Genomic DNA, 23,385 nt, shown 5'->3' with positions numbered 1-23,385 from the left:
CCATAAACTAGCACATGCAAAGACCACTCCATACCACACTCAGAAAACTAAAGCAGCATCTTTATTTTATACATACAAACAGTATAAAATGTTTTTGTAAGAGCTGTGTTTTGTTTACAATATATTATATTGCTTCAAGCCAATGCCAACAGTTCATACATATATTCCCTATTTTATTGTGTTTACAATATATTATATCATTAAATGTCACTACCACAGTGTTATTTCTTTCTCTCTCTTTTTTAATACTGAATTCTCTGGAATCATGGTAAGGTCATGGTAAAGGTAAAATGTATTGTGAGTTTAAGAGGAGTTTTAAAAATGTGACAAATGTCTAAATATATGACAAAATAAGTTGAAATGCTAAGACTTCAGCACTTTTAACTGCTTCATCCAAACCCTTGTGATTTATGCATTTTTCTTCCATTTATCTTCTCTAATGTTGCCCAGCCCCTCAATACCATGAATGCATTGTACTTTTGGCAATTATCTGCCAAGTACACACTGAAAAGACAAAAATTTAACCTGAACAACTGACATAACATAAAGTTGGTCCCAAAGCACTTAAACAAGAAAATCTATACCATCATGCTACAGATGTACTTAGAAAACTTAAAAGGAAGAGTAAATATCAGCTCAGTGATTTATAATAAAGCTAATAAAATTCAGGCCAGTATTCTTAACTGTAATAAACATTACTTGAACATTCAACACATGAAAGGTTAACAAAGGCTATGAACTTGGTGTAACTTAAAATGTTTCAGATGTCGGAGTTCACCAGATGTAATTGGATTCAGGTGGGTCCTGCCGCTCCTCGGCCTTTTTAACTGAAGGCGTGTGCTGCCTGAGCTGGGCGCCTGCTGGCCTCAGGGCATGCAGGAGGCTGGCTCCATACCCTGCAAAATTATTCACAGCTTAAAAGAAAAGAAACTACAAAAACAAGCTCTTCAGATTCATTATTCACCATTCAAATAAAATCCATTTTCCCTTTCCAACCCAGAGTGAAAGACCACAGTGACCACAAAAAGCTACCTGAATGATGAGATGTTACAGGTTCAAGGACTCTTTTAAAAGAAATTCATGTTGCTAACTCCATCAAATCTGGCTTCCATTGAATCTCTGATTCACTATATATTTTGGTCATGCCACGCTTGAAGCAAACTTGGGATGAATGTTATTGAATGGAAGGGTTTTCTCCATCCAAGGGCTGGTAAGGATCGAGCACTGAGGTCTCATTGCAGGAGTGCTTCTGCAGAGAATGTTGTCATTGATCTTTCATTGCCTTGCAAAACCACCCTCCATTATTATTGATCTAGTTCAATAATAACAACCCCCATTCTTCATACAGATCACATGGTTAGGCATGGCTCTTGCATTTACACAAAACAGGAATTTTATAAGAATTAAGGACTTCCATAAGTCAGACAGAGAAGGAGAATTATTGTATGACATCCCTTGTATGTGGAATCTAAAAAGGAATGATACAAACAAATTTACTTACAAAAAAGAAAGAGACTCATAGACGTAGAGAATGAACTTATGCTTGCAGGGGGTGAAGGAGAAGGATGGGTAGAAGGGATAGCTAGGGAGTTTGGGATGAACATGTACACACTGCTATATTTGAAATGGACAACCAACAAGGAATGCATAACACAGGGAACTCTGTTCAATGTTATATGGCAGCCTGGATGGAAGGTGAGTTTGGGGGAGAATGGCTATATTTATATGTGTAGCAGAGTCCCTTTGCTATTCACCTGAAACTATCACAGCACTATTTATTAATTGGCTATACCCCAATACAAAATAAAAAGTTTTAAAAAATGAATCAATCTAAAAGAATTTAGGAAAAGAGAAGTGTTTAAAAAAAAAGTACACCAGTACACATTATTAGAGAAGGGTTAGGATTTGAACTGACTCCTTCTCAGTGGGCTTTTGTGAGCTTTGGTCAAGATGGGTGTCTACTGATAGCATTTCCAGTTCATCGTAAGAGGAGTGTAACACAATAATACAATGTGAGTTGTGAGTTACACAACTCAAGACTTCTTTTCATATTACTTATGGACTTCTGAAGATGCCTGGGTCACTGACTCACTTCTGCTGATTTCCTGGAACTGACCTAAGACAGCAGTTAAAAATCTGCCTCCATCTTCCTGTGCATTGGAGACAAGTTCGGCATTTCATTTGTTCCCTGTGGTTTTTTAATGCAAGCATGCCATTAAGCAACTGCTGAGAACAGAATACTTTGTTCCTGAATGCTTTTCTTTGAATTGTCAGTATGTAGGCTAGTAGCTCATGGACCCCACCAAGACAATGAGCCAACAGTCCCTACCCTTCTGCTCACCCTGCCACCCATGAAGCCCAAACCTCCCTGGTGAGGCAGAGCCTGAGCCAGGAAGTCTGTCTCCAGTATCCTCCTCCCAACTCAGATGTCTGGGTGCCTGGGACCTCCCAATGTGTCGCCTCACTGGGAATCTGTTCTTAGCAGAATTCTGTGCCTCACAGCTTCCTTGTCATCTCCTTTTAAGCAAAATTAACCTCATTCTTTCAGCCTGATTCTCTCAGCCAGTGTACAAAATGGCTGGGGGGCCTCTCCTGTAAAACAAGCTTGCATGTTAATCAAGCACCAAGGCATCTTTTTGACATGCATGCCTGAATCTGAAGGCGGCAGAGATGACAAAAGCTTTCAGCAGCAAAGTCTACAAGTGAGGGTGCTACTGGGGCTGGGAGACCTGTCAGAACTGCTCATCTAAACTGCGTGCATGAGGGCCTCTCACTCACCTTCTTGGAATGGTTAATTTTCTATAGGTCTTTTACCTGAAGGAAGGTCCCCTTCTGCCCCATTTGGTACCATTCCATCATTCCCACCTGGGTAAAGGAGCCATTTTCCAGAGGAACTCCACTTTTTGTTAAGCTATGTCCACCTGAAGCCAATTCAATCTACCATCCAGCCAAGGCAATGGTGAAAAAAAGGCTCAGATCAATGGCTCAGTGTAGCCTAGGCCAGACACCAATATACTTTAAAACAAACAAACATATAAAGCTACACATAACTGGTTTTATACACATCAGAATAGTACAATGTGTGTTATAAAATATGTACAAAAAGTAGGAATTAGAGATTGAGATATATAACTATACATATAAAATTTGTACATAAATGTAATAAAAGAACATAAAATATTTTTTTTATGTCTTCAAACTAATATTTTCCCTTAGCACCCAGATGAGTATCCACATTCACTGGGCTATATGCATCACCCTTTGGAGACCACTGATTTAGAAAAACACCTGATATGAAAGTGATCTGTTCACTTTGTGTACATTATTTTGGAAACAACTTGATAGGCACAGTGTGGACTTCTATTAATCAAGGGAACTGCATGACTGAATGAAGCCTTCCTTTGCCCACAGAAAGTAGCCAGTGGGTCCATCCTCAGCAGATAGAGTTCAAGCTACAGGATGAACCTGCAGAAATGCATTATTTATTTCCTTCACTTGCTGATTGACTGCCCCTCCCTCTTGAATCTGGGCACCACCAGGAAGGATCTTTTCCGTCTGTCCACTGGTATGTTTCCAGTGCCTGGATTCATGCTTAGTACAGAGACGATAGCAATCAAAACAGAATGACTGAATTTAGCAACTTTAACTTTCATTTTGTGTATAAAATAGACCAGTGGTTTATTATCCTATAGCTAGTCCATTTTTGGTGGTCAGTAAATGTGAAAAAAAATACAACTCCACATTAACATCTCTCCTGTACTTCACAGACCTTTTCTCTCCCTCCAAAGAACCCATTTAAAGCATCCCCAAACCAACACAGTGTAAAGATTTTACAAAGCAAAACTCTTCATGTTCTAATGCTCCTTGATCAATCCTGAACGATAAAATGAGAACCGTGTAGCTACTGATCTACATTTGATTTAGAAATCTTACTTTTACTCATTTCTATCATAGTTAACATACCATATTACCAAAGCAACCTGGAGTACTAATTTAACCTGGAAAATATTTGTGGTGATATTTTACAGATGTGGTGGTATTTTATAGTGATGCTTTCTTTCCTCTGCACTCTAAAGCTTAGAGAGTTCTGGCGGTAGTGGGGACCACTGGAGAGAGCAGGAAGAGGAGAAGTTGGTTTTATGCAACGGAAAGCAGAGTTGAGTTATGGCTTGTCTGTCCTGGCCTTTGGGGCCAGGAAATAGACATGCAAGAGTCTGGCTCCCCAGACAGTTCCCACTCACTTTTATTGCAGTGTCTCCCATGCCAGCCTTCCTGACACTGGCATTTGTTGGGTTCGTGGCAGGTTCCATGTGTGCCGCAGCCGGGTTTGCAGACAGCTAGAGTCAAAGGAGATAAATAGAATGTTTCCTGAGCTTTCACTGGTTAACAGAATTACGCAGCTGTCTTTCCTGCAGTTCTTTCGAATGTGTTCGTTTTGGCTTCATCCCTTCATGTGTTTCTCTAAGTTAATCTCCAGCTAGAAGTCAGTTTTGGACTCTTTTGAGTCAGTCCTGGAAGTGATCTAGACTTGATGTTTCCCATTGACAAAAGACACTCAGGAGGACTTTGAAACTGCCAGGCAATGGAAGTTTATCTTGCTTAAGAAAACTCCTAATAGTTAAAAAGTTTGGTGGTGTGTGCAAATGTGTCTAAGTTTTTTTTTTTTTTTACATGCATGGATTTCACATGTCTTTGGTCTACCTCAAGAAACATAAATGTCAGTGAAGAAAGGTTAATTGTGATGCCTCAGCAACATGCAGTAGGTACAGAAGTTAGGAAGCAAGAAAGAGATCCCTGCTAGTTTAACTACCCCAGAACATAGGTCGGCTGTGTATACAAGGTACTTACGCTTTGAACAGAGGTCTCCTTGGTAACCCTTGGAACACTTGCATTTGTTTTTACCAATGCATTTGCCTCCATTTCGACAGGGCTGTGGGCATTTGCCTGAAATAGAAGAATGCAAATAAGCAAGGAACTCTGTTCTCCTTTCAGAGGCAGTTACATTTTTTCAAAGGAATTGCAAGGCTTTGAGAGGATCAAGGCTTTTAAGTGGCAGTTATTTCCACTTATTTTGGATCAACCCTGGCTTTATTACTGTTTGAGCTTCATTTTGGGGACAAATAGGCTCATATTTTTACTTATAATTTTGGATATGAATCTTCCACAATGAGTATTGTTCAAATGCTGTATTTACGTCACTTTTTTGACAAACAATGTTTTAACTGATTCATAAAAACTTGTAATTTAAGATATATTAAAAGCGAAGATATGGCCCCCTAAGTGATCTTTCCTCTGAGTTCTGATTTTTGTATGTCACTATTTCTGAAAGCGGGTCTATACCTAGACACGATGACTTCTGCCTTAGCCTAGGATTCTCCAGAAATCAGGACCTGCCTGCAGAGTTTATTTGGGGAAGTGATCCTTGGGATGAGGAATGGGGGTAGGGAGAGTCAACAGCAGAAGAGAAAAAGCCAACACAGAAGTATGTTTGTAGGTTGTTCATCACTACAGGCAACTGGGCTCTATTCTGCAGCATCTTTCTGAGGAGTCAGGTAGATGGACTGCTCCTCCAAGCTGCCTGAAGGAAGAGAGAAGGAATCGTTTATTCATCTGCACCAGTGTCCACTGACCAAAGGTCACCCCATGGAATAACTTTCTTGAATTTCTAGTCTGTGACTACAGATTATATATGTATAATCTGTACATATGTGCAGTTGCTCAGTCATGTCTGACTCTCAAGAGTCTTCTCCAACACTATAGTTCATCAATTCTTCAGCGCTCAGCTTTCTTTATGGTTCAATTCTCACATCCATACACAACTACTGGAAAACTATAGCTCTGACTATACAGACCTTTGTTGGCAAAGTAATGTCTCTCCTTTGTAATATGCTGTCTAGGTTTGTCATAGCTTTTCTTCCAAGGAGCAAGCGTCTTTTAATTTCATGGCTGCAATCACCATCTGCAGTGATTTTGGAGCCCAAGAAAATAAAGTCTCTCACTGTTTCCATTGTTTCCCCATCTATTTGCCATGAAGTGATGGGACTGGATGCTATGATCTTCATTTTTTGAATGTTGAGTTTTAAAAGCCAACTTTTTCACTCTCCCCTTTCACTTTCATCAAGAGGCTCTTTAGTTCCTCTTCACTTTCTGCCATAAGGGTGGTATCATCTGCATGTTTGAGGTTATTGATATTTCTCCTGGCAATCTTGATTCCAGCTTGTGCTTCCTCCAGCCCAGCGTTTCTCATGATGTACTCTGCATATAAGTTAAATAAGCAGGGTGACAATATGCAGCCTTGACGTACTCCTTTTCCTATTCGGAACCAGTCTGTTGTTCCATATCCGGTTCTAACTGTTGTTTCTTGACCTACATATAGGTTTTTCAGGAGGCAGGTAAAGTGTTCTGGTATTCCCATCTCTTTAAGAATTTTCCAAAGTTTTTTGTGGTTATATATATTTATATTCAGTACTCAGGAGTCTCTGGTGGTAAGTGAGAGACATGTGGCTCAGCTCAGGTGCAATCAGACTACGTTCGTACAGATTAGGTCATAGCAGTGATGGAGGGAAAGGCTGGCTGCAAAGGATATGAGGTGGGGCACACAAAGTCCTTGATTCCACACTTGGGCATTTTTCTGGAATGTCTCAGATCCTAATAATACTTCATGCTTTATCTCTGTGCCAAATGAGGAGTGCTGATATTTTCACAGATCTCTGCATCCCTGGATTTTAGAGCTGGATGTAGATGTAAAAATCATATTTTTCGTCTTTCTTTCTTCTGAAGCTGTTTATTCTCCATTTGCAGTCTAGAATTTGCCATCCTGAGGCTGAAGTTTTTTCCGGGTAAGCATCATGCTTGACCGACATGAAGTGAATCCCATATGAAAATCATTTTGGTAGAAACACTTTCTTTTATTTATCCAAAATGACGTTCCTTACATATAAATAATCCAACATGTACTCACTGTGGAGATTAGAGAGACAATTGAGATGTTAGTGTCTCTCAAAAAATTGAAATGCCATTAGAGCTGTAGGCTTTTCTGACACGGATGTTTCACAGAAAGGTATTCAAACAACCTTAATACTTGAATGCCACCTTTCTATCAACCATTAAAATCCAAAAGAACCCTTTTTGCTAGGTTTGGACACAAAGAATAGCATTTACTCTGTGGTCAAGATCCAACTTCAATTTAAGGAAAGGAATATCTAACTCTGAATTTCCATTTGTATCAAAGGAACATCTGATCCCAACGTAAGCTCAAAATTGGATACTCTGAAGTGTACTGGGGTTTTTCAACTAAGCAAGATGTGGGACAATAATTATATGGCAGAAAAGATAGAGGATGTATTGTGAACTACTTGGGGGGTCCAAGGTTCCCCATATTCCATGAGATGTGAACTTAGTATCCAGAGAGAATGGAGAGAATGGCTGATAGAATCTTTTCATTGTCCCCAAGGATGTTTTTGTTCCCTTGACAAGAGGGAAGTGAGGACCCTGAGGCTCACTGCAGCCAACAAGGAAGACGTTCTTTCCTGGTTATCACAGAATAGAAGTCTCTTTGCAGGTGACTGTTAGAAGACCATTCCTAGATCAAAGCTCATGGAACCAAAATATCGTGAAGGGATGACTATTTTAAAGTTCAGAATTCTATAAATATCTTTAATATTGACTTTCTTTTCCTAAAACTATATTGTGAACAAATTCTTATTGTTGGATAGTGGAACCCTGAGTCAACGTGAGAAATCACAAATTTTTACCCAAATGAGACTAAGCACTGCCTGAAGACAAATAGATTCGACGAATTCTAAAAAAATTCAAATTTTAGCTATAACCAGTGAGGACAGTGAGATAAGGTATTGACAAAATAAAGATATTAAACTTCCTCCACCCATCAGATTGTGAGGTAAATTTGTGACTATCCTTCACATAGAAAAAAGATGAAAGTGGTTTACCATAAGTGCCAACAACCACCATCTCTGAGTCTTAGGATTTTACAAGTGATTTTTAACTGTTTTATCCAATATTCTAATTTTTTATGGCAAACATTTTATATAGATTACCTTTACAATAATAAAATCCATTAAGGTATTAAAAACCCACTTTTGGTACAGTATAAATAATTTGGTTTTTTAAACTAAAGGTTCATTAAGGAATCTTATAAAGTTTATGAACCTTAAAGAACAAGAAAAACATATGCACATATATCCAGATACTTCTAACCATTGTCTTAGTTGTTAACCTGCAAGTATATCTCACAATTAAGTCAGAATGAAGTTTGAAAAGCCATCAACTTTGATAGAGGCCAGGAGAAATTATAATAGCATCAGAATATATATTTTATCTAAAAAGAATAACAAATATTGGTAAGGATATGGAGAAATTGGAACCCTTGTACATTGCTGGTGGGAATGTAATATGGTACAGCCACTTTGGAAAATAGTTTGGCAGTTCCTCAAAAAATTAAAAAGTTAACATATGGTCTAGCAATTCCACTCCTAGGTATACTCAGGAGAACTGAAAACATGTTCACACAAAAACTCGTACACAAATATTCATAGCAGCACTACTATTGGTAGTAGCCCTACAGTGGGAATAGCCCAGGTGCCCATCAGCTGACGGATGGATAAACAAAACGTAGTTGGTATATCCACACAATGGAATATTATTTAGCAAGTAAAAGGAAGTAATGATATAGGTAACAATAGAGGCGAACCTTGAAAATATGCCAAGAGAAAGAAGTCAGACAGGAAAGGCCGTCTATTGTATAACTCTATTTATATGAAATATCTAATACAGGCAGATCTAAAGAGACAGAAAGTACATTAGTGGATTCCAGGGGTTTGGGGTGAGGACCCTGAGGAGTGACTGCTGATGGGAATAGGGTTTCTTTGGGGGGTGGTAACATGTTCTAGAAGTAGATGCTGCACAACTTTGTGAATATAATCAATATCAATTGTATGCTTTAAAAAGTGAGTTTCACGTATGTGAATTATGTCTCAAGTTAAACATAAGACATATAATTCAACTTTTTGTCTCTGTTACACTATAGGCACTTTTCAATACAAGGCCCATTTTAATTTTTCCTGGTAATATGGTTCTGGTGATAGAAAAAAAAATTTCCTCAAAGGATTTGAGTATAACTTGTGATGGCAATAATCAAGAGCTTTCAAAGGCCCACATTTTTGGTTCAATTGGGGGAAAAAAAAGAATAGAAAACATTATCTCTGCCAATGGAAAGGTCATAAACCTAAGGGCATGAAAGAGCATATGTCCATGAAGAGAAAGGAACCCATGAACAAAGATTCATAAACATCAACCAATTAAGTACCTAAAGTCTGAGTGTAAGTGTGTGGAGAAAATTGAGGGGAGTTAGTTCAGAGATATCTTTATCAGGGCAGGGTAATTAACAAGAACAGAAGCCACATCCTGACAATTAAATTACACGTTCTATGAAAACTTCAGAAGTATTTCATTTGAACTCTATAAAAAAAATCGTCATTTCAGCTATTACTCATTGAAGTGAAAAAATCCCCACAAATAAATTAGAGGTTGAAAGTTAAAATCGTTAAGTCAGTATTATTTAATTCTGAACCCACTACCACTTCAGAAACTATGGCTAGAGCAAACACAGCAGTATTTTATGGACATAATACAGCTGGAGGTGAAAATGCCATATTCCAGAACTTCCAGAAAAGTAGGGACATGCTCACTCACATTCCTTTTGTTTCTTCCTGAGCCAGGCTTTGGTGTTATCTGTTTTGTGGGTCACAGAGCAATCTAGGGTGAGGTTGGCTCATTTCTGAGTTGAGCAGAGAGCTTCAGTGACGGGAAGATAACAGGGCCAGGGCAAAGAGTTTGGTATCCTGATTCCCAAAACAATGATTATCTACCACATTCCACCCTTAAATTTATATTTTTTTTTAACCATAAATAAACACTTAAGAGACACTTCCTCAATCTAGATACAGAGCAATGTAGGCACACCATGAAGTTCTGTTGTGCTCCCAATCACTATTCTGGTTTCTATGATCTCCTATTACTTTTGCCTGTTCTTGAACTTCATAAAAATGGAATTGGCCAGCGTGCATTTCGCGTGTCTAACTTCTTTTGCTTAGCACAACCTCTGCGCAATTCATTCACGCTGTTGTGTGTGCTATTAGATGCTTCTGCTTTTTATTGCTCTTTACCTTACTTCCCTCCTTTTTCTTGAGTCTATCCTTTTCTCTGAGACGGATTACTAGGCTCTGGTTGGTTGGGAAATGTGGCAGTGAGTGCTAGAGGTGGGTAAAAAGACTATGCCTGCAGATAAGTGAACAAATTCCAGCTGTCCTAAAGCTCTGGTCTACATTTCTAGTCTGAAACTATGGACTCTCCACAAGAAACAGTGCAACATGGTGAATAGCGCCAAACCAGACGTAACCAAGTCAGAGAGGGTTTAATGAGTCAGCTGAGCTGATCTATGTCACTCCTCGACCCCGCTGTTAGCCAAAATGGATGGCGGCTGAATCTAGTAAAAAGAAACCGCTGGCCTGAGACCTTAGACAAGCTATTCATTGTCTCAGGGCTTCAGATTCATCATCAATAAAATGAAGGGGTTATTTGGTGCTTCTAATGTTCCCCACCCCAAACAAAGACGATGCAGGTCAGTACTCACTTGTTTCACACTGTTCTCCCTCTAGTCCTGGAGGGCAAATACACTTTCCAGGGTAGAAACAGGTCCCTCCGTTAAAGCAGGTGGCTGAGCAATTTGCTGTTAGAATGAATAACAGGGTACTGCATTAGGTAGTCACTTAAATCTAACAACAACATTTCATTAAGGCTAAGTGATACTTCTTAGGCATCTGCTACTTGCCCATTTACTTATTTAATACAATAAGCCATATTACCCAGACAGCAGTGGTAATCAATTGCTTGACCATTTGCAGATTCAGGCAACATAACAGGATACCACACACATGACACTGGACCCACCTCTAGGGGTTTGTTTGCCTCTTAGTGAAAAAAGGCAACAGTGGGTAAAACAAATACCTTTTTAATTTTATTGTAAATATCTATGCTCTTAAAAGGAGAAGAATGCTATAAACCCAGGAAAAATATTTAAGATGAATGAAGAATAAAAGGAGAAAACCTTCTTTGGAACAGATAAAAGGGAGAGAAGTCATAAATATTAGGGTTGGACAAAGGAGAAAGCAACTATTTTCCTGATTAAGAAGAACAGGGATGCATCTTTTATAACAGAAATTTTTGAAAAAATAAGTTTTTATGACGCTTGCAAGAAAGAATAATTATATTCAGGAAAGGGCAGCCTATTCCCCTTTATGAGATCCCGTAGGCAGGGAAGTGGAGGCAGCATGAGCTAGAGGGATGAAGAAAGTGGGTGTGTGATTGTGGGAGTCCAATAAACTAGATTTTCCAGGTGATAATCATACTGCTGGTAATTCATCCTAAAGCCCCCTTTTTAGAGTCAGCTTCTGGAGTTTCACTGCTCACTGGCACCTAAAATAGAGGGAGGACAGAAATGAAAACGGGGGAGAGCAAGTACCTAAAAATAGACAAATTGGCTCATTCTATAACGGAGATGAAAAGAAGAACTCAGCTATTCCAGTTTTACGGCTTATTTGTTCTTGTCCTATATAAAACAGGCCAAAATTGGCTGTAGGTGAATGAAAGCTGGAATAAGCATCCAGGAAGAAAATCAGAAAGGATTTCCATAAGTTCTAAGTGTGTGCTTTCTTTGCGGAAATGAAATCCAACTAAAATATTCTATGAATATCATGCTTCCTAAATGATAAAGCTTTGTTAAAAATGATTATCATAAGCATCTCCTAGCTTAAGGCCATGCTGTACTTGCCTTGGCAAAATCAAGCTTCCTGTCATAGAGAGTAGCAGCAGCACTGGAGGACAGGATTTGGGATTTAGGAGAATCCGTTCTTGAGCTTCCTCTTTGTTACTTGTGGCTAACATTGTTGAAAGTGAAGTGTTGCTCAGTGCTGTGTGACTTCGCAACCACATAGGCTGTGGCTCACCAGCCTCCTCTGTCATGGCATTCTCCAGGCAAGAATATTGGAGAGGGTAGCCATTCCCATCCTTCTCCAGGGTATCTTCCCCACCCAGGGATTGAAACCCAGGTCTCCTCATTGCAGGCAATTACCATCTGAGCCACTGAAGCTAATATTAGGGCTGGATCTTTTTTTTTTTATTCTTATAATGGAATGTTTCACACGTTTGCCTGTCATCCTTACACAGGGGCCATGCTAACCTTCTCTGCACTGTTCCAATTTTCTCATGTGTATTGCCAAAGTGAGCAGAGGACAGTTGTTTTTGTGAGCATGTCCTATCTCCCCACTTGCCCCTGTTTCTCCTGGGGATAATAGGAGATGAGAAAATATCAGGATCTGTGTCCACTTGGCCTCTCGCTGGCCACTATCCTTACTAACATGTAGAATGCAATGAACCTGGGAGTTTAATCAAAAGTTACAGAATGTGACAAACATTACAAATGCGACAAAACTTGAATCTGGCCACACCCTTAATGACTGCATAACACTGGAGCTTCTCTCCATCTCTGCGTGCAATGATTCTTGACTAAGAAAATGAGGCAGAGACTCCAAAGGACTTTCACTGGGGCTGAAGGTTTGCTGGGCCAGCATTTAACCACTCAGCTGTTAACGTTTACAACAGATGTCCCAAGAGCCAATGAAAGTCAATCTTTAGTGTTTCTTTGAATCTGTAGTGCTAAGGTCTAGTTCTATGCCAGTGATTAAACCATTTTTCAGAAGCTCTATACTCCCTCCTGGATAACAAATGCATCTTTTGGTTGAGATAGTAAAAAAAAACATTATTTCTTTTAATGTTCCCAGATCTCCAGTGAGACTAAGTGGAATTTCAACAGACTTTCCAAAAGAATAAGAAAAAGTTACCGGAGTCTAACAAGAAGGAAAATCTTTCATCTGAAAGGTAAAATATTACAAATGTAAAGGGAACTGGAATACACATAGATATTTTCCTTCACAGGACCATGCAGTGTTGAGACACCCTGGCATAAAGAAGACATTATAGTTGACAGTCAGTCACTGTGCATACTATACCAATAGTAAGCCTCACAAATGGTCTTTTAAAATCTGATAAAAACATTTGTTCTTCATCCAAATTTCTGAAGGATTGGCTCTATTGCCTAATAAATTTGAGATAATATGAATTTAATTCTGCTACTATAATTAAATTCTGCCCAATTCTGAAGTAGCAGAAGGGCTGAATGCTAAATTTAGACAAATGAAAAGAAGCTGCACAAGAAAGAATTTTTTACTCACTGGCTATTATTATCAGTGTCATTAGTGATTAATCTTTATGAATATAAAATTTTAAAGTTGTTTTCATTCCAATGCTGTAGTTTTTAAAGACCACTTACAAATAAAAGGTAGAGATGTGAACATGTGCTCTCAGTTCGCTTAGAAATGGGGGAACCAGGGGTCAATGGCTTAATTTCTATTTACAGTTGGGAAAAGCATGGCCCACAGAGATTGGTTTCTCTACTCAGAGTCACTTGTAGAGGAACCGGGTTCTGAAACAGGTAGCCTGAGTGGCAACATGGTACAGTGGAGACTGTGAATTTGGGTCAAGCTACTCAAGGTCTATAAACTTTATTTTGCTTATCTGGGACTATGATGAATAATTATTTACATATCTCAAAAGACTGTTAGAACTAAAGTCAGGTAACTGTATGAAGGTACTTTGCATATCACAAAATAACAGACAACCATAAATGATTATTCTGACTCATGCTAAGGGCTCTTTTCTTTAGCTTTTCTTTCATTTTAAAAAAGCTGCTCATTTCAATCTTAATTGGTACTATCTGTATTATCACTAAAGAGACACTTCTCAAAAATAAGCACATCATTTCATTTTGGCCAATCCAATATTTATTTTAGAAAATAGTGCCTTGCTCATGCAATCGGCTTCTCTAGTGGCTCAGTGGTAAAGAACTCGGCTGCCAGTGTAGGAGATGTGAGTCAGTCCGTGGGTTGGGAAGATCCCCTGGAGGAGGAAATGGCAACCCACTCTGATATTCTTGCCTGGAGAATCTCATGGACAGAGGAGCCTGGCCATGGGGTTGCAAAAGAGTCGGACACAACTGAGCAACCAAACAACAACAACAACTCACACAATTAGCATTTTTGACTAAAGGATAATTTCATTAAATACATACACTTTAAGGATATTAATTGTTTCCCATCGTACACTTTACAGATGTTAATTTTTTTCCATAAAAGATGTGAACCAGGCAAAGTAGACAGGTGTCTTGCAAGACTATGAATCACACCATTCTACTCTAGAGCCATGTTTGAATCTACTTTCTGAAAGTAAAATCTGGCTCTGCTACTGCTTCACAGGAAGGAGGGACTCGAGCTCTCAGGGATGTGATCTGTGAGCAGAGAATTAAATGGGTGATCAGTGAACTTCTAGGTCAGGCAGTTTGGAAGAGATTGTTTTAGAACCTCACCGATAAAACTGATTTGGGACATACGAAAACAGCAATGGGCCAGGAGCAGCTAACTGTCCATGAAACTTCATGCTCCCCTTCCATAAAGGGAGATAGCTGTCCAGCCAAGAATGACATTTCTCCTGCTTGCATCCAGGTAAGTAATGAGGCTAATTCCTATCCATGGAATGTGTGTTGAAAGTTTTTTGGGTCACTTTAGGACTTTTTTTGTTTTTTTTTAAGCAGTGCCTATTCCAATCTTTGTTTGTTTATTGGCTGGAATCAGAGAGCTCCTAAGCTGTCAGCAGGATCATCAGTGCCTAACTGCCTTGCCCACTGACCAGGTTCCTGCACTGGAGCATTCTGTGAGTGAATGTAAACTTGTACTGTGTTAAGCGACACAAATTTATGGCTAATGTTAAAGCAACCAGTGAAGTGATACACCCTATTTATAAATCTGTTATGAAGAGTGATGCTATAGTAAATATACTTCTTTGAATTGAAACAAATATATTACCATATGTAAAACAGATAGCTAGTGGGAAGTTGCTGTATAACACAGGGAGGTCAAACAAGTGCTCTATGATGACCTACAGGGGTGGGAAGGAAATTCAAGGGGGAGGGGACAAATGTGTACTTATGGCTGATTCACCTTGTTGTACAGCAGAAACCAACACAACATTATAAAGCAATTATCCTCCAGTTTAAAAAAAAGAAAGTAAAAAGAACCTTGTTCTTAGGAAGTTACCTTTATCGCAATTGACTCCATAGAATCCAGGTGGACAGATGCAGAAACCGGGAGTAACACATAGCCCGCCATTCATGCATCGTGGTGAGCAAAGGACTAATGGGGAGAGAGAATTCTAATTACGGCCAATAGGGCTTTAGAAACAGGACCATTCTGGAAGTGTCGATAATATAACAGGCCTACATTTTCAGGCTTTGTGGTTGACTCTAAAGTGGTTGCTCTGTAAAGACAGACGTTTGCTATATTAAAATTATTTTTGTGCAGTAAATAAGGTTATATTTTTAACCAGTTTCATAGAAGAGAATTTTGGAATTGTTCCACTTGAATGGCTGATTAAAATTTTCCCAGAATCATTATTTTAAGTAAGATGTGGTCTTCTTAAGAAGTATCTTTTTCTGCCTTAGTTCCTCAATTTTTCAATTTCAATCTATCTTCTGTAAATATCTTTTTCTGCCTTATTTCCTCAATCTTTCAATTTCAAAATCAGTCCAGATGGAGCTCAGGACAAGATGGTGGAATAGAAGGACCTTGAGATCACTTCCTCTCATGAGAAGACCAAAATCACAACTGCTAAACAATCATTGATTTAAAAAAGACTGGAACCTACCAAAAAAGATATTCTACATCCAAAGACATAGAGAACAAACCACAACAAGACGGCAGGAGGGGCACACTCTCTACACAATCAAATCCCATATCCCCTGGGTGGGTGACCCGCAAACTGACATCAGTTGCAGAAGCTCTCCCACAGGAGTTAGAGCTCTGAGTCCCACATCAGCCTCCCCAGTCTGGGGATCTGGCATCAGGAGGAGGCTAGACTTGAGTGCAGGAGCTCCACTGGACTCCTCCAAGACTCCACTCTTAGAGGCCATACCTGGGTCTTGTGTTACCAAGACTCAGGGCAAAAGTAGTGACTTTACAGGAGCCTGGGCTAGACCTACCTAGTCTTGGAGGGTCTCCAGGAGAGGTGGGGGGAAGCTGTGGCTCACTCTGGGGACAAGGACATTGGTCAGAAGATTCAGGGTATTTTCACTGGCATGAGCTCTCTTGGAGGCCAGGCCAACATTTTGGCACCAAGACCTGAACCCACCCAACAGCCTATAGGCTCCAGTGCTTGTACACCTCAGGCCAAACAGTAAACAGGGTAGGAACACAGCCTACTCATCAGCAGACAGGCTGCCTGAAGACTTCGTGAGCCCATAGCCACCTCATCTCGTTCAGTCGCTAAGTCATGTCTGACTCTTTGCAACTCCATGGACTGCAGTACAGCAGGCTTCCCTTTCCTTCACAATTGTTTAAACTCATGTCTCCATCTCAATGATGCCATCCAACCATCTCATCCTCTGTCGCCCCCTTCTCCTCTTGCCCTCAATCTTTCCCAGCATCAGCCACCACTAGAGACCCCCTTGACATGGCCCTCCCCACCAGAGGGTCAACACCCAGCTTCACTCACAAGGCCCCTCCCAACAGGAAGCCTACACAAGCCTCTAGACCAGCCTCACCCAGTGAGGGGCAGATACCAGAGGCAAGAAAATCACAGTCTGAGGACCTAGCCCACCCACAACAGGTCAGACCCTACCCTGGGACCATCTGGGCCCCAGACCTGCAACTAGCAGGCCAACACAAGCTTTGGGACACCATGGAAACAATCCCACTTGCCATCACATCAAAAAGAATAAAATACCTAAGAAGAACCAATCTGAGAGACAAAAGATCTATACTCCAAAAACTGTAAGACACTGATAAAAAAGATTGAAGACGATACAGTCAGATGGAAAGATACACCATTTTCTCAGATCGGAAGAATCAATATTGTTAAAATGACCATACTGCCCAAGGAAGTCTACAAATTCACTATTCAGTTCAGTTCAGTCACTCAGTCGTGTACGACTCTTTTCAACCCCATGAATCGCAGCGCGCCAGGCCTCCCTGTCCATCACCAACTCCCAGAGTTTACTCAAACTCATGTCCTCCATCGAGCTGGTGATGCCATCCAGCCATCTCATCCTCTGTCATCCCCTTCTCCTCCTGCCCCCAATCCCTCCCAGCATCAGAGTCTTTTCCAATGAGTCAACTCTTCAGATGAGGTGGCCAAAGTATTGGAGTTTCAGCTTTAGCATCAGTCCTTCCAATGAATACCCAGGACTGAGCTCCTTTAGGATGGACTGGTTGGATCTCCTTGCAGTCCAAGGGACTCTCAAGAGTCTTCTCCAACACCACACTTCAAAAGCATCAATAATTCAGCGCTCAACTTTCTTCACAGTCCAACTCTCACATCCATACATGACTACTGGAAAAACCATAGCCTTGACTAGATGGACCTTTGTTGACAAAGTAATGTCTCTGCTTTTGAATATACTATCTAGGTTGGTCATAACTTTTCTTCCAAGGAGTAAGAGTCTTTTAACTTCAGGGCTGCAGTCACCATTTGCAGTGATTTTGGAGACCATAAAAAATACAGTTGGCCACTGTTTCCACTGTTTCCCTATCTATTTCCCATGAAGTGATGGGACCAAATGCCATGATCTTAGTTTTCTGAATGTTGAGTTTTAAGCCAACTTTTTCACTCTCCTCTTTCACTTTCATCAAGAGGCTTTTTAGTTCCTCTTCACTTTCTGCCATAAGGGTGGTGTCATCTGCATATCTGAGGTTATTGATATTTCTCCCAGCAATCTTGATTCCAGCTTGTGCTTCTTCCAGCCCAGCATTTCTCATGATGTACTCTGCATATAAGTTAAATAAACAGAGTGACAGTATACAGCCTTGACGTACTCCTTTTCCTATTTGGAACCAGTCTGTTGTTCCATGTCCAGTTCTAACTGTTGCTTCCTGACCTGCATATAGGTTTCTCAAGAGGCAGGTCAGGTGGTCTGGTATTCCCACCTCTTTCAGAATTTTCCACAGTATATTGTGATCCACACAGTCAAAGGATTTGGCATAGTCAATAAAGCAGAAAAAAAAATTTTTTTTTCTGGAACTCTCTTGCCTTTTCAATAATCCAGTGGATGTTGGCAATGTGATCTCTGGTTCCTCTTCCTTTTCTAAAACCAGCTTGAACATCTGGAAGTTCACGGTTCACGTATTGCTGAAGCCTGGCTCGGAGAATTTTGAACATTACTTTACTAGCGTGTGAGATAAGTACAATTGTGCAGTAGTTTGAGCATTCTTTGGCATTGCCTTTCTTTGGGACTGGAATGAAAACGGATGTTTTCCAGTCCTGTGGCTACTGCTGAGTTTTCCAAATTTGCTGGCATATTGAGTGCAGCACTTTCACTGTAATCCCTATCAAATTACAAATGGCATTTTTCACAGAACTAGGACAAATTTTTTTTTAATTTGTATGGAAACACAAAAGAACAAAGAAATCCTGAGAAAGAAAAACAGAGCTGGAAGAATCAGACTCCCTGACTTCAGATTATACTACAAGGCTACAATCATCAAAATAGTATGGCACTTGCACAAAACCAGACACAGAGATCAATGGAACATGATAGAAAGTCCAGAAATAAACTTATGCACACCTATGGTCAATTCATCTGTGACAAAGGAGGCAAGTCCATGCAATGGAGAGAAGACGATCTCGTCAATAAGTGGTGCTGAGAAAAGTGGACAGCTCCATGTAAAAGATGAAATTAGAACATTGTCTAACACCATACACACACACAAACATAAAAATCAAAATGGATTGAAGACCTAAAGATGAGACCAAATACTATAATACTCTTAAAGGAAAACATAGGCAGAACACTCTTTGATACATACTGCAGCAAGATCTTTTGGGATTCATCCCCTAGAGTAATGGAAATAAAAACAAAACCAAATAGGACCTATTTAAAGTTGAAAGCTTTTGTACAGTAAAGGTAACCATAAACAAAATAAGAAGACAAGTTGCAGAATGGCAGAAAATATTTGCAAATGATGTCACCAACAAAGGAGTAATTTTTGAAGTGTACAAACAGCTCATACAGTTCAATATCAAAAGAACAAACAACCTAATCAAAAAATGGGCAGAAGTTCTAAATAGATGTTTTTCCAAAGAAGAGAGAGAGGACTAACAGGCACATGAAAAGATGCTCAATATCACTAATTATTAGAGAAATGCAAATCTAAGCTACAATGAGATATCACCTCACACTGATAAGACTGGCCATCATCAAAAATTCTACAAATAATAAATGTTGGAGAGGGTGTGGAGAAAGAGGAACCCTCCTACACTGATGGTGGGAATGTAAATTGGTGCAGTCTCTATGGAGAACAGTATGGAGGTTCCCAAAAAACTAAAAATAGAGTTACCATATGATCCTACAATCCCACTCCTAGGCATATCCAGAGAAAACCAGAATTTGAAAATATACATGCACCCCAGTGTTCATTGTAGCACTATATATAATAGCCAAGACATGGAAGTAACTTAAATGTACATTGACAGATGAATAAAGACATGGTATACATACACACACAATGGAATAATGCACAGGCATAAAAGAATAAAATAATGCCATATGCAGCAAAATGGATGGACTTAGAGATCATCATACTAAGTGAAGTAAGGAAGGGAAAGACAGGTATCATACGGCATGGCTTATCATATGGAATCTAAAAACATGATACAAATGAACTTATACGCAAAGAAGAAACAGACCTATAGACACAGAGAGCAAGCTTATGGTTACCAAAGGGGAAAGGAGGCCCAGAGAGGGATAAATCTGGAGTTTGGAATTTATGTATTTATACCACTATGTATAGAACAGATAATCAACAAGGACCTCCTGTAGCTTAGGAAACTATACTCAGTATTTTGTAATAATACATAAGGGAAAAGAACCTGAAAAAAGAGGTATATATGTATGAATAACTGAATCATTTTGCTGTACACTTGAAGCTAACAACATTGTAAATAAAATACTTCAATCCAAAAAAAAAGCATACAAGAAAAATTTATTTTTTTGAAGATGAAAAATATTTTGCTTATTCTTGTTAAATAAGTGCAGTATATGTGAGCTTGTGGTTTATATACCTTTATGGTTGAGAGCTGGACACAACTGAAAGACTAAGCATGCATCCAGTCATGTGATTAGTAAACATTTTCATGTTCATCTCTTTTTTTCATATAACTTTTTTAGTAGTAATTTCACCGAAACAGATATATTTAATACACAAATCATCTTCATCCTCCCTTTTTTGCTTAGAGCACCTTCATAACTCAGGTGTAGACTTAATTGTGATTCAAGCTACTTTTCACTGGAGTAGATACTTTCAAATCGGTCACAATACTATTTTTAAAACCAATTTTAGTGGAGGGAGAAAAACTCAAAACTTTTGTAAGATTATGCCAAAGCAGAGTGTATATAATAGTGAGCCCGGGTGTGGGGATGGAGGAGAGTAAAAGTGGCCACAAAGAATGTAGACACTGCCAGTTTTCTGCGCCTGTCACCACATATTGGATTTAACAGAAAACCACTCCTAGGAGAAACACTTTCCAATAGCTTTCCTGTGGCTTTTTAAGGCTGCATGAACCCATATAATGTGACCAGAAAGATAATTTCAGGGGATGTGCTAAAAATACATGTGGGGCTCCTGTGTGACACCCATTTCACTAAGAAGCAAGCCAGGGAGTTGGCTGTCCATGTTCTTTACCTTTCTCACAGTGAGGGCCGTAGAATCCATCAGGACATTCGCAGACCCGTCTTTCATTACAGAAGCCTCCATTTCTGCATCCTCCTGGGCACTCAGCTTCACCAAAGAGAAACAAGCTTTGTATAAACACTTTTCAAAGCATATTGAGTGAATTACGGGGAGCATGAAGAGGTTAGCGGTCACATTTTCCCCAGCACACTGATTGTAATTTATTGAATACCAATATTTCCACTTCATTCTCTCTACATCACTTGTACTTTCTTAAGTTTTCAGGAAAGTAAGACTTTGCTTCTCTCAATCCTATTTTCAACAGTTAAGGGGCTTGTGGAAGAAGGCAAAGCAAGCTTTATGTTCTTCCTTCATCTCACCTATCAATTTACTGCACTGGACCTTCAATTCACATTGAGACAGAATGATGGATATTGCCCTCCATATTCATTGTCAGAGTGGATAATGACTTTTTGGTACATCCCTAGGGCACTGAAAGCCTCCAGAGCTAAAATTCTGTGCTGGAAGAGCTTATATCAGAATAGGGAAGGGGACAGGCCTTCCCATTCCCTGGTTACCCAGGCTGTGGTGGGAGGTGACTTTGCCTGGCAGAGATCGCTGGTGAGATGGCAGCGACCTGTTTTCCATGCAAGTCAGAAGGATCAAGCGTTTGGCAGTGGGTATGGGTAGTGGTAGTTGCTGGTGATGACTGGTGACCTTGCTATGAGATTGAGGACTCTCAAAGACTATACTGGAAGTGGGAGAGAAAGAGGTGGAAGACAGAGCATTTTGAAGGGTACTGGAGTCCCTAAAATTGTGAGTGGGGTCAAAGTAAAGCAAGTCTATCTTAGTACTATTCCTGGACCCTGCACTTAGCAGCCCCTCCTCCCACTGGTGTAGTTACAATTATACAAAATAATTATCCAGCCAGCTAGGTACTATTTTTTGTTCAAATCACACCTGGAAGTTTTGTGTCTTCTCTGGAATCACCATCACTGATTACCTTGTTGACAGGTCTTAAAGAAGATGGCATTTTGAGGTGTCTGCAAGATGGTGTTGCCTTCAGAATTCAGGACAATCACGTTCACTTCAAATGCTGCCACTCCATCTTGTTTGCCGAGACATGGGAAGCCAACTTGAACAACTAAAGAAAAAGGAAGTATGGAGAAACAGTTTATCTAGTTGATTCCAGTTTTACAGACACCTCAGCAAGAGAGCAAAGAACAAAACAAAAATGTTCACATTCCGTTATTTGACATTCCTGTATCTCCACTAAAGTAAGGGCTATATTTTGATTATCTGGGCATTCTCCCCTGAACATGTACATCATGTGGGGTAGAGAAAGGATTAATGACCCTCATTAATTTGTACCCTACTAATGTAAAACTGAGGATATTCTGTTCATAGTCTGAACTTGTATCATCTTGAAAAAAAGATGGTAAAATTTTCTCTGAAAAGTAAAGGTGCAAATAAGTAGCATAGATCAATTATTTAATTAGGAAAAGAAACTGTGTGAGCATCTTTACCAGCCTCCATATAATTCAAAAAGAGCTAAAAATCAACATTCCAGAATCCATTAAATAAAGCTCTATAAGTCACACCCCACTGGTTTATTTTTACTCTCTATGCTTGAAAGTGACAAAGTATCTCCTTTGGAAATACACCACAACTCAGACTAGACCCTAGTCATTGGACTGAGTTAATGAAGTTAGTATTTCCTCAGGCTAATTGTCAATATTAAGAAGTGTTCATATCTCAGGGATTTAGAAGAGAGTTCGTTGTGGTGAAATAATCTCACAATAGACTTATAACTAACGGTTTAGGTTCCTAAATAGGAGCTACTTCTTTCCAGTGAGACGAACGCTCACTTGGGGTGTCTAGGTGTGACTCAGCAGAGAGTGGGAACTAACAGGGTTGCTGTACAGAGCAGGCGAGAGGGCCACCAACTATGAAGCCCACAAGTCATTAGGTAGAAACGGGCTCGAGCCATTGGGTGAGAGGCTGACTACATAACATTTCTGAAATCCACGGGATTATCATCACATATCCACTGGGGATCTAGCTGATCCACTAGATTCTAGTTCTTCCTTATGAATAGAAGAAACATTACCAAGAGATATACATATGAAATTCTGTTTCATTTGGTTTCCGTATGGCAGGTTATGGTTATTGCCAAGCTTGGGAAAATCATACCACGCCAAGAAAAATTCTTTCCCTGAAGAGTTTTTCTAAACCTTCTCCCTAGGTTTATAAGAAGAAATGAGTTAGAAACTGATCTTCTCTTTTCCATAAGGCACTGCACACCAGCTGGTCATAAAATCTTCTTAACATGCTTGGCAACCGAAAACCTACTCTCAAGGCTTTGGCATTGTCAGTGTGCATTACTGTGCCCTTCTCCAAATAACATGAATTTCTTCCCTGAATCTTGAGATCTGACCATTGCAAATAATCAATTAAATGGCGGGGGGGGGGGGGCGGGGGGGGGAGCGGGGGGGGGGGGGGAGAGGGCGGTGGTACAGTTTAACAGAACTAAAAA

At 39.7% G+C, this 23,385-nt stretch overlaps 1 protein-coding gene and 1 non-coding gene across 2 annotated transcripts in view; both read right to left on the bottom strand.

The window, feature by feature from the left end:
* Window positions 1-774: 774 nt before the first annotated feature.
* WIF1 (WNT inhibitory factor 1) overlaps window positions 775-23,385 on the bottom strand; it is an 80,425-nt gene continuing 57,814 nt past the window's right edge. The window contains exons 4-10 of the mRNA XM_052640926.1: window positions 21,853-21,993; window positions 20,862-20,957; window positions 15,225-15,320; window positions 10,652-10,747; window positions 4,849-4,944; window positions 4,242-4,337; window positions 775-896 (exon numbers count right to left, since the gene is read on the bottom strand). Coding sequence (XP_052496886.1) covers window positions 775-896; window positions 4,242-4,337; window positions 4,849-4,944; window positions 10,652-10,747; window positions 15,225-15,320; window positions 20,862-20,957; window positions 21,853-21,993 — 743 coding nt within the window. The remainder of the gene's footprint in view (window positions 897-4,241; window positions 4,338-4,848; window positions 4,945-10,651; window positions 10,748-15,224; window positions 15,321-20,861; window positions 20,958-21,852; window positions 21,994-23,385) is intronic.
* LOC128049116 (U6 spliceosomal RNA) lies at window positions 12,199-12,310 on the bottom strand. The gene has a single exon (XR_008199484.1). It is a non-coding gene; the product is annotated as a U6 spliceosomal RNA (small nuclear RNA).

The sequence above is a fragment of the Budorcas taxicolor genome, chromosome 5 (assembly GCF_023091745.1).
Source record: "Budorcas taxicolor isolate Tak-1 chromosome 5, Takin1.1, whole genome shotgun sequence".
NCBI lineage: Eukaryota > Metazoa > Chordata > Mammalia > Artiodactyla > Bovidae > Budorcas > Budorcas taxicolor.
Note: the sequence above shows the minus strand (reverse complement) of the source record. Positions and strands in the feature narration are given on the sequence as shown.